Consider the following 12430-nt stretch of genomic DNA (forward strand, 5'->3'; position numbering starts at 1 on the left):
ACAGCTGCAGTGGTGTTCCCGGTGAGACCAGATGTATTGCAATGTCATTGGTTTCATTTTGACTGATTTTCAGTTTATTGGTAGGAGGGGGGCAGTGGGAGCCATGTAGGCAAAATCACTGAATTTGGTGATGATTTTGACCTGTTTGGGGCCTCTTTTAATTCCCTCCCTCTATATATATGCCTGCTGATTTCCCCACTCTCTCAGTTTTGGGATTTTAGCAGAGCTTCAGAGGCCACAAATGGACCACCAAATAGGATTCCACAGGTCACATTTTCTCCAGCCCTGTTGAAAGTACAGTAATAAGAAAGCTGTATGCACATGGCAAACTCTCCAGCATTCCAAGTACTTGGTGTTCTCCATGTATAATGGCAGATTACATTTTTTTAATCAATAGTTCTAATTGTATAGAAAAAAATTCTTACATTGTTGATGATGTATTGTTCCCTTGTCTAATTTTAATTGCTGAAGAAGCTGTTGGATCGATTTGACTATGATGATGAACCAGAAGCAATGGAAGACCCAAAGAAAGAGGAATCACTTCCTTCTCCTTCAGTATCTCAGCCAACCTTGTAAGATTTCTGATAACAGACAAATACATGTTACAATTAAAGCTAGTATTGTAGAAGCCTAAAATTACATATGTGATTCACCCCCCTGTTAAGACATTATTGTTTTGAATTATCTTATTTTGCAATTGTTTGGTTTTTATCAGTTTTCTAAAATAATTTTTTTTCTTTTTTTCTTTTTCTTTTTCTTTTTTTTCTTTTTCTTTTCTTTTCTTTTTTGCTTTTTTGCTTTCAATATATTTTTATTAGTTTTCTCATTATATACATAGTATAAAGCTCCAAAATATTCAATTTCTATTTACAACACCAGTTGTTCCTCACGACTTTACTTCCTGTCTTTATAAATCTTCTTTTGTGTTGCTTGTTTGTCTTCCTTTGCTTCTTGCAATTGTCCATATACAACCCATTTTCTTCCCCAAAATAATTATCACATCATTTCCTATATGAAACTAATAATACATAATCTCATTTTCACTTTTTCCGTTTCTCCAAAAAATTATCTTATCATACATTTATAACCTTGTTTTGACTAAAATATATTCATTTCACATAACCAAATCAACCAGGTTTTTATCCAGACACCATCTTTTTTCCAAAAACATCATTATTTGTCCCCATTCTTTTTCAATTTTATCTTTCTTCCTATCGTCCAGTTTACATGAGAGTATATTTAGCTGTCTAATATCGCTTAACTTTAATAACCATTCGTCTATTTGTAACTCCTCATTCACTTTCCAGTGTTTCGCTATAACCATCCTGGCAAGAGTTATCATATACAGTGGTACCTCGGGATACGAATTACCCAGGTTACGAAATTTTCAGGATACGAAAAAAACCCATAGGAAATTATTGTTCCGGGTTAAGAAAGTTTTTTCGGGTTACGAAAAAACTTTTGGTGCTTTTCTGCGCGATTTCACACCAAATCGCGGCTTTTCCCCATTAGCGCCTATGGGGATTCGGCTTGCGAAAGCCTTTCGGGTTACGAAATTGACAGCGGAACGAATTAATTTCGTAACCCGAGGCACCACTGTACAGTATAATTCTCCACAATTTCTTCTCATCCTCTGCCCTCAGAAAGTGTGTCATGTTCAGCAGATATATCTCTGGTTTTTTCTTGTATCTTATACCAAATATTTGCTGTATTATATTATGTATGTCCTCCCAGAAACCTTTTACTCTTTCACATTTCCACCACATGTGGATCATCGTTCCCTTTTCTTTTTGGCAGTTCCAGCAACTGTCAGTTTCCGTTTTAAACATCTTTTTTAGTCTGGCAGGTGTGTAATACCATCTGTTGCTGATCTTTAAAAAAATTTCTTTTAGGACTTGGCACTTAGCAAATGAGTTCGTTTTCCTCCAGGATTTTTCTCATGCTTCTAATGGGATCTCATACCCCAGATCTTTAGCCCAGTCAATCATTTATTGTTTTATTGGTTCTCTTTCTGACTCTCTTTCTTTAAACAAATTATAATATTTCGTTATTTTCTTTCCTTCCTGCTCCATTATTATTTTATCTAGCTCTATTGGCTTTACTTCAGTTCCCCTTGTTCTTATATCCTCTTTAAATCTGTATCTCATTTGATAATAACTATACCAATTTATTTCTTTACCTTCTTTACTTAATTCTTCTCTAGTTTTTAGACTCAATTCCTGTTTTTCATTTATCTTTATTACATCTTCATATTTTAACCAAGTATTCTGCAAATCCCATCTATTGGCAAAGGCTTCATGAGTTGATACCCATCCTGGTATCGTAAAATAGAATTTGGCTTTAATTATATTCCACGTTTCCATTAATGCCCTCCGAATTGGGTTGTTGTAAAAATCTTTATGTATTAAAGCTTTGTTGTACCAAAGGTACCCATGCCAGCTGAAACGAAGAATTGCTCCCTCCAGAGTTAGAACACTTTTAATTTTTAACTTAATCCACTCCTCCAGCCAGAGTATATTACACGCCCTCCTATATAATTTAATATCTGGCATGGCACATCCCCCATTCTCCTTCTTTTCCTTTATGTTGTTCCACCTAATTTATTTTCAAGTTAGTTTAATGTTTATAGCCTTTCTATAAAAATAAATGAACAAAAATCATATATTGGTTTAGCGTTCATTTGTTCTCTAGCACAACATCAAGGAGGCAGGTTCCTGACCTGATGAGCTTAAAAATTAAAATTTGACTGACAACAGCAGAGGGAGGGGAGGAAAGTAAAGGTTAGGATAAACAGGTGAAGGAAATATATTCAGTTTAAACATTATTTTTATGGGAAGGGAGATTGATGGCAGCCTGCTCTTAACTATACTGAATGTTCTGTTTCTAAAATCTATTTCTGTTCCTCAGTGGATTTCCAAGTGAAGGCATACAACAACCGGCTTATCCCCAGATCCCAAATATAGATCAGTTTCAGCAGCGAATGTTGGGAATGCCACAGGATCCTATGCTTCATCAGGTACTGAAACATTTAAAGACATTTCCTTTGTTACATGCTTACTATTTAGTATTTAGATTTGGGAGTTTGTCTTTTCTTTGAGATTCATGGATAACACCTGCATCTTTTTGTTCAAGGTTGCACTTCCTCCAAATGGACAGATACCAAGCTATGGGCTTCTACCTGCCCCACAGTTTCCTTCCATAGCTCAACCTGTTATACAGCCTTCATCACAGGTTCAGCAATCTTTCCAGCCTTCTTTTCCAGCACAAAGTGACTCACATATACAGAAAACACATCAACAGGTAAGCAACTCTTTATAGCCACAATGTTGAGCCTAGTGCCCTAACTTACTTCCAGAGAGAGATTGACCATTTCATGCTTTCATGAAATTTATGGTTTAATGTACATTATATTATAACAATCAAAAATCACGGTAGAGCATGTGTTAATTGATATAGTGTAGTAATTCTTTGGGTTCTCAGATTGATTTCACAGTGTGCACTTTGTGCTTTTTGAAGGAATCTGCTCTTATGTTATTCCTCAGCCTTCCCCAACATAATGCCCTCTAAATGTTTTGGACTCCAGCTTCTATCATTGCTCACCACTGGCTGCAGCATTTTGTCCCTTGATTACAAGATATGTTTGGGCAATCTTTGTTGTTGTTGTTGTTGTTGTTGTTGTTGTTGTGTCTTCAAGTCATTTCTGACTTATGGTGACCCTAAGGCGACCCTATTATAGAGATTTCTTGGCAGGTTTCTTCAGAGGGAGTTTGCCATTGCCATTATCTGAGGCTGAGAGAGTGTGACTTGCCCAAGGTCACCCAGTGGGTTCCATGGCCAAGCTGGGCAATCTTACTTTGGCTTAATAAGGTGACATAGAAGTGGCCCATATGGAATTGTGCATAGCCCCTCTAGTCTTTCTTTGGTGAAAATAAGTGTGAAAAAATGTAGTGTGTGTGTGTGTGTGTGTGTGTTTGTGTGTGTGTGTGTGTTTGTGTGTGTATATATATATAACAAAGGCTTGGTGAGAGTAAGTGGGGGGGGAAAGGTAATTTTTTATTTATTTTTTGACAAATGTGGAACATAAAAGTGCAACTTCTTAAACAAAGTTCATTCCTGAGGACACTATTACTGTTTTTGAACAATCATGTCTGTAAACAGTCATAGTGTTCTCAGGAATGAACTGTGTTGTTGTTTTTGTACAACCTATAACTGTCAATGAGAGCAGTTCAACAGTGGAACATGCTCTCTCAAAGTGGGGTGGAGTCTTCTTTGGAGGTTTTTAAACAGAGGCTGGATGTCTATCTGTTGGGAGTGCTTTGATTGTGTATTTCCACATGGCAGGGGATTAGACTGGATGGCCCTTGAGGTCTTTTCAAACTTTGATTCTATGACTGGTTTTCATTTTGGTGCTCAAGATTGTTCATGAGTTTCAAGTAACAGATGTTTTAATAATAATAATAATAATAATAATAGGTTTTATTTATATACCGCCCAATCACTGGGAATCCGAGTGGTTTACAATAGAGGGGATAACAGACAGTTCCCTGCCCACAGGCTTACAATCTAAAAGACACGACACAAAAGGAGAAGGGAATGGTGAGGGGGGAGGGAATGAGGTCCAGCATTCTTCTCTCCCTCTGAGGCCTGGACCAAGGCAGATGGACCGGAGGGAGGGCTCTGCTTCTTCAGGCTAGCCCCTGATGGAACTGGGCCAGCCTACTCTCTCCCTCAGAGGCCGAAAGATGAATTTAACAAAAATGGTGGAAAATGGCATCTGAGACGAATTCTTGCTCTCTATTTTCACTGGGGGAGCTGCATTTGCTTATCATACTTGCAAACTCTGTATTCATTATTCATGCCATAACCAACATTTTGCCATTGTTACATGAAGCCATACGTTTAGGAGAGTTATTCTACACATTATTTATTTCTCTGGACAAACTTCATCTCAAGTGGTTAGCAGCAACAGAAGTAGACGTGGCAATAGGAACAAAACAATGTACTGATTGACATTGAATATTATATTATCTCACCTGTTTTTCTGCCACAATAAAGCTGACTGGGGACATAAGGTATGTTTGGGTGAAGAAACCTCTTGCTTCAATATTTACATCTGTTCTGGGTAGGCTTTTATCTTCCTGTAGCTCTTCAGACTAGGAGGAAGGAAGTTTGAAAATTGGTGAAAGGAACATCAGCAGTTTAAGATATGCTGATGACAACATACTACTAGCAGAACACAACACAGTCATGGAAAGATGAATGAATTCAGTGAAGAAAGTACACAGGCAGTTGAACATTAAGGGGAAAAACGACCATAGATGAAATATATAACTTTAAAGTAGATGATGGACATTGACATAGTTCAAGATTTTCCATACCTTGGCTCAGTCATTAATCTCAGTGGAGACTGCAGTCAAGAAATCAAAAGAATAGGACTTGGAAGGGAAGCTATGAAGGAAATAGATAAGATCCTGAACTGTAAAGATATGTCATTGAATACTAAAGTTAGGATTGTCTATTCCATCATATTTTACATTTTTGTGTATGATGGTGAAAGCTGGACAGTGAAGAAAGCTGATAGGAAGAAAATCAACTGATTTGAAATGTGGACTTCAGATATTGTTGACTGCTGAAAGCACAAATAAATGTGTCCTTGAGCAAACCAAGCCTGAACTCTTGCAGCCAAAACTGACTAAACTGAGACTGACATACTTTGACCATGTCATGAGAAGGCATGACTCGCTAGAAAATACAGTAATTCTTGGAAAAGTAGAAGGCAGCAGGAAAAGAGGTAGACCGTAATTCCAGATAAATAGGCCCAGTCAAGAAAGCCATGGCCTTGAATCTGCAAGACCTGAACAGTGCTTTTGATGATAGGGTGACTTGGAGGTCTTTCATTAATAGGGTTGCCATAAATCATAGTTGATTTGACAGCAGTTAACAACAACAAAACTCTTTGAGGCTGTGGGTTCAGACATGAGGATGCTCTGTTTCAGCCATTCTCTTCCTAGTATGTGATAGGACTATGGTGGACTTTTCCTGGAGGAAAGAAGTATTTTTACCCTCCTTTTCTTACATAACTGGATGGCTTTCTAGCCAGTATTCTCTTTTAATCCTGTGTTTTCTTTTTTTACAGTTGCTTGAAGTTTGTTGATTTGTTTGTTTCTTAATTACATATTTATGAGTAAAATCAGGGTATAAATTATACAAAAAACAAGTAAATGTATAGGAGTCAGGCTTTTTGCAGGGCAAGGGAAGAACTCCTTAAACTCAGTGGAAAAAGGGTTTTACCTGATTGTTCATGGAAGTCCACAGAAATTTGCAAACGTAGCCATCTGTTTGCTTTGCCTGGATTTGATTGACTGTGCAGTTTTAGTAGAGGGAGCGTGAAGAGATACAAATTTGCACAGGAGAGTGAAGACAATTAATTGCCAATGCTAATATGTGAAAATCCACAGCAATGTGCCTAATACACTTAGGTGTAGTCTAACCCCTTGACATCTATTGTTTCTTGTAATTAGAATTTACAGAATGTGGATGTTTTCAGTTTTCAAAATTCTTTGAAATATCAAAGAATAGGCTGATAGAAGGTGTGCGTGTGCTTCTGTGCGCTGTGGGCGCAAGCCCCATTAGTTCCATTAGGGCTCCAGCATACACTGATTTCCCCTTACACGGAGGGATCAGAACGGATCCCCACACAAGGGGAGGACCCACTGTACAAATATATTATTTAGACATGTCACAGAATCACACACATGTGCTCAGGTTTAGTTACATGTGGATTAAGAAATTAACATTTGTTAGGACTAACCTTTACTATTCACTCTGTTAATTTAACTACTTAAATTGTATTTTTATTGAGAAATATTTTAATAGTAGTACAGACATGCAAACAAACCCAACAACTGAAATAATGAATACCTGTGAATGAATGTTGAGTTATAATTGGCATTCCAAACAGTTCAGCTGTTTAATGTTAAAGTTGTAACTGATGAGTGAAAAGAAACAATAGCAGTGATAGATTCTTGGTCAATGTTTTAGGAAATGGAAGTAAATCAGCCTCCTGTTCAAGAAGGAAAGAGGCACGAGAACAGAAAGTCAAGATCTAGATCTGCATCTAGGTAAGAATTAAAAATCACACACACACACACACACACGTTTACATTTTTATATTTATTTAGCATTTGTAACCGAAACAAAAGCTTATAGAGCATTTTAATAATAGTTAATTGAACATTTCCTGCACACAGGCTTATGATTTTTACGCATCTTAAATAAGACACTGACCCAAAAGGGAAAAAGGATGGGATGGGAGGAGCGTAAAAATTAAGTTCAGCAGCAACTGAGTCCTGGCAAGTTGGAAGTGCGCCTGGTTGCTCTTCTTATCCCTCTGCAGCCAGAGCAGTGACTGGTGAAAGGAGTAAGATGAAGAAGCAGCAACTGGGCCCAAGTATGATAGATCTGTGACTGGTTGCTCTTCTTATATAGAATAATACGAAGATGTATGTAAATTGACTGATTAATGTAAAACTTTCTATGGTGAAGACCATATCTTTTAGTTTTGATTATTCACCAAAATGAAAATTTGAGAAAAAGACATATAATACTGTAAAAGCTAACAGAAATCTTTTTACAAAATAATGTAAATTAATTACTGGACAAATTTGAAGAAAGTAAATGTATACCCAGTTTTCTCAAAATGAAGAGACATGAAATGTGCATTCTGATTTGCTCTTATTCTCAGCATAGAAATGCTGGAAGACATATACTTGGTATAAAAACCTGGAGTATGCTTTTCAGGATTTCTTACAGGTCAAAGCCACATTTGAGGGACTTTACTCTTCATATAATAATTACAGATTTGGAAATTGGAATGATTTACTGTCAGCCAGTGTGGTATCTTACTGAATTATTTTGTCTACTAGCTTTTCAACATTTTTGCTTAATATAAGGTCACCCAAAAGGAGAAGGTCACGCTCTGGTTCTCGAAACCGAAGATCACGTCATCGTCGTTCTCGTTCCCGTTCTCGAGATAGACGTCGCCATTCTCCTAGGACACGATCCCAGGAGAGACGAGAGAGGGAGAGGGAGAGGGAGAGGAGGGGAAAAGGCCTTCCTCCAATCAAGCCAGAAACTGTTAGTGGTGAGTATTATCTCTCTCTTTCTAAGCAAGTATAGGGAATATTAATGCTTGCTTCCATTTTTTTTTCTTGATTTGAATAAAGTTCTGATGAGATGTGCACTTGGAACATTAGGCAAATTCAAGATATCTGTACTTAGTGTAACTGAAATAGTGACAAAACCTTGTTTGCTAAAGACACAGTTACACCTGAAGAAGTGCTGGTTTGTTTTTAACACAGAAGTATGCTTAAATATTTTATTTTCCCCTCTTAGTTTGCAGTACAACGCTCTGGTTAGGTCAGCTGGATAAACGAGCAACACAGCAGGATGTTGGAGGTCTTCTAGAAGAGTTTGGTCCAATTGAATCCATAAATGTGAGTATGAAACAAGAAAGTAATGACTAGTAAAATGCTATTCAGCATTTTAGTTGAAGTACTTTTCAGCAGTCTATGTAGAGTTGTTTGCAACACATTCTAACACAATTATTTGTATTTCTGTTTAAAATCAGATTTGAACTTGTTTCACATAATTTTATGGAATAACAATATGCCCTTTTAAAACTATCCTGGCTTTGTCTGTATATTCAAATTTGCAGTTAGAAGAAATTGAAATAAAAAGTGGTGCATGCTAGCAACAGTTGTTGAATGTTATTACTTGATTGTGGACATTGTATGACTGAAAGATTGCTTTAGCACATATAGAAATGACAAGATAAGTAAATTTTCAGAGGTGGCACTCTTTGGTTTATGCTTTTTTGTGTGTGTTAGGCACACCTTAAAGTGTAATACTATTATTATTTTTCTTTAAAAATATATGATTTTTGTTGTTGTTAAACAATACTTCCATTTTTCTGTACTTGTAATAGATGATACCACCAAGAGGATGTGCCTATATTGTAATGGTGCAGAGACAAGATGCATACCGTGCCCTGCAGAAACTAAGTCGTGGTAACTTTAAAGTGAATCAGAAATCAATAAAGGTATTATAACGTTACGGATTTTTTTAGTGTAAAATAACAGGACATCCAGAGTTCTTGATAAAGTATCAAAACTCTTCTTCACTTGCTTGGCATGAGATGGACCAAGAGCAATAATATATGTAGAAGAAAAACATTTCTTTTCTTAGTAAATGTCTAGATAATTACTTTTCCCCTGTGACCCTATATCTAGAGCAGTGTTCCCCAAACTGTGCCCTTTAAGAGAGATTGAACATCAGCTCCCAGAAGCCTCAGCCATGTTGGCTAGTAGTATGGGATTCTGGGAGCTGAAGCCCAAAATCCCTTAAAAGGCATAGTTTGGAGACCACTGATCTAGAAAGTTGTTTGACAAACAAAATGTTAACCATGTAGGAAATTTTCAACTGGAAAAAATAAGACAACAAGGATGATAAGTATGTGATGTTATAATTAGAGCGGTGTTAGTACAGTACCTTTTAGAGGAGTGTAGCTGTGTGCAAAAACAAAAGAAGTCAGGGGCCGATTAAAACCAAGATGTGATGAACTGAACCTACATAACTTTATCTGCCATTCAATTGAGTCCATTCTGACTGCTTTCACTTTGTTGTTGTAGGATCCTAAGATAGGAAACCATTTGTTCTCTATAAACTGCAGATTGCTTTGTCTGTTCTTGCTACAGTATTTGATAATTTATGTATTTGCTATATACCATCTGAAGTCTGCTTAAAATGGTTGTTGCCTCACATTGTAAACTGTTTTACATTTTCATCCCTTCTTTGGAAGAGGGCCCAATTTGTGTTTTGTCTTTACATTGCTGTTTGTTGATAAAAAAATAATGTTTGATGACAGTATAGAGCAGTGGTCTCCAAACTGTGACCTTTAAGAAGAGATTTTGGACTTCAGATCCCAGAATGCCAGACTATTGGCCAACATGGCTGAGGTTTCTGCTAGCTGAGACCATTGGTATAGAGGGTGATCTGGATTATAAACTGTTTTAGGTGGAAAAGGAAGCCAAGGAACATATCTTTTATGGGGAGACAGTTTGTGTAGATTGTGCATAGTAGTTTTATTATACTTAGTTGCCCTTAATCAGCTTTTTTCAAGGATTTTAAAAAATGTTAATATATGTGTTGTTCTTTCCTGTCTTCTAATTTATACATAGTATCATCCCTCTGGTTTTCACATTTTGCTGTGCTAAGTACAGTTTCTCAATAGGAAGGAAAAATAAAAATAAATCACAGCCTAATAAGTTTGTTGCTTTTGTCTTCAGATTGCTTGGGCTTTAAATAAAGGAATTAAACCTGACTATAAGCAGTATTGGGATGTAGAATTGGGTGTTACCTATATACCATGGGGTAAAGTTAAGCCTGAAGATTTGGAAAGCTGCTGTGAAGGAGGAATGCTGGACAATGAAACACTTAGTCCTGGTAAGAAGTGTCTTTATAAGAGTCTAAAGATGTGTCTTTAGAAAGTTATATTTATATCAAAATCATTTTTACATGAAGTATATATTTTTAAAATGTGCAAGTTTACTCTGCCTGCTTTGAAGCTAAACTATGATAAATCAAAATCCACTTGGCAGCTTTTAAGGATGCAGAATAGCTTTGAGAGGGGACAACTTGCAGTAGAGAAGCAGCCTGGGAGGTGCTTACTAGAATATAAGAAGAGTAGCACAAAACTAGCAAACAGAAAAGAAATCAACCTGCATACCATTACATCCCCAAAGGTGGCCCCCTTTTTTGCACATTACAACAAACCAGGGAGCCATAAGAACCTTGGTTGAGCACCAGTATTTGTTGAATGCAAATACCATGCAGTACATCTTGCCCACTTGTGCCAGCTTGCAATAGGAGTGGCTAAACTGCTTTGCAGGTGGTTTATTGTGGTTTGTGAATATGGTTCCCTGGCTTATACCCTGCCCCATCCACAAGCCAAAGCAAGAAAGTATTGAATCAAATCACTGCATGTGACCACACTAAAAGTGGTTTTGTTGCCCCATCTGGTTCCTATGTAACCCCCTTTTGTGATTGTTCATGCTAGCTATTTTGAAGCAGCATGTGCAGTATTACGCCTGACCTGTGGAGGTAAGCCAGCAAGAACTGGAAGGTTCTAAATGTTTTAAATACTGAAGACTGAAAAGAATATAGAATAGCCTAGAATGGATTTCCTAGAATGGATGGGAAAATAACCACCATTTAAAAGGGTAGCAAAAGTCGGCAGATGTAGTGCTTAAGAGTCAAATGCAGAATGTAGGTACTGAAGACTCTTAAGCTGTGTGAAACTGTGGCATTCATAGTGGTTTATTAAGTAGTGCATGCTTCTTGTGAGAGAAAGGGTCAGTCCCTCCCTCCCACCCGTCTCTTACAATACTAGATTTTGCAGTCACTAATGAAATTGATTGGTGGTATATTTAGAATACACAAAGAGGAATAGTTTGTCTAATTATACATAATTTATATCTTAAATTAACTGCTACTGTATTTTTGTGTGCATGTTTAATAATCTTTATCTTTGTCAAGTTTTATTAGTAACTATTATGTATAACTTTTATTGGCCATAATAGTTAAATGAAATCCTTTAAAGGGCCCCTTTAAATACCAGTTGTTCGCACAAGCTTTGACTTTGTTACCTACCCTATATACTTGTCAGTAAGTTGAAAAATGTATGCCTAAAAATTGACCCCAAAATCCCAGGTCGACTTGTGTTCAGTTCAGTATGGTAATATGATTGCAGCTCTTTTAGATTTCTCCATCTGTGCAGTGGGGAGAGAGGCTTCTCTCTCTCCTGAGCCAGTTGGGGAAGCAGAGAGAGTGGTGGCTGATTGGATGCAGCTTTTTTAAAGGTCTCTCTATCTTGCCCATGTGTGCATACATACACGGACACACACATTCCTTTTCTGTCTCCCTTGCTGTCTCAGGAGTGAACACTGAAAGACCCGTTGGGGAAGCAGAGAGAGTGATGGGTGATTTGTTGCTGCTTCGTTAACAGTCTCTTGCATGCGTGCATACATACACACACTAAGGGAGCCTCAACTTTTTTCCCTAGACTTATGTATGGGTCATACTGAAATCAATAATTTTAGTCCCCAAACCTGCCCTCGACTTACTCATTTTTAACTTTAGAATCTTCTTTAGAATCTTAAAATCATTGATTTGACCCCATCATTACCACTTAATTACTTCATAATTCTCCCTATAAGTGTGAGATAGGAGGAAGAGCAAGTGATTAATGCTGCCCTTAATATGTGCTCACAAGCATGGCTGTAATTTTGCAAGTAGATTGCTTTGGGTTAAATCTTTGACATCTCCAGGTCCAGCTGAGAAAAATCCCTCTGGAAGCTTGATGAATTGTGTC

General features: G+C 37.2%; 1 protein-coding gene across 4 annotated transcripts in view; it reads left to right on the plus strand.

The window, feature by feature from the left end:
- Window positions 1–12430, plus strand: part of SCAF4 (SR-related CTD associated factor 4) — a 69681-nt gene that overhangs the window by 30510 nt on the left and 26741 nt on the right. Inside the window, exons 8-15 of one of the 4 annotated variants that reach the window (XM_089512103.1) lie at window positions 472–572; window positions 2908–3016; window positions 3133–3300; window positions 7042–7121; window positions 7926–8143; window positions 8395–8495; window positions 8987–9100; window positions 10347–10503. In XM_089512103.1, the coding sequence (XP_089368229.1) occupies window positions 472–572; window positions 2908–3016; window positions 3133–3300; window positions 7042–7121; window positions 7926–8143; window positions 8395–8495; window positions 8987–9100; window positions 10347–10503 (1048 nt within the window). The remainder of the gene's footprint in view (window positions 1–471; window positions 573–2907; window positions 3017–3132; window positions 3301–7041; window positions 7122–7925; window positions 8144–8394; window positions 8496–8986; window positions 9101–10346; window positions 10504–12430) is intronic. The other 3 variants (XM_089512105.1, XM_089512106.1, XM_089512107.1) reach the window with 3 other exon arrangements.

This window comes from Sceloporus occidentalis, unplaced genomic scaffold, assembly GCF_023333645.1.
Source record: "Sceloporus occidentalis isolate IW3139 unplaced genomic scaffold, rSceOcc1.0.p SCAF_2, whole genome shotgun sequence".
NCBI classification, from domain to species: domain Eukaryota; kingdom Metazoa; phylum Chordata; class Lepidosauria; order Squamata; family Phrynosomatidae; genus Sceloporus; species Sceloporus occidentalis.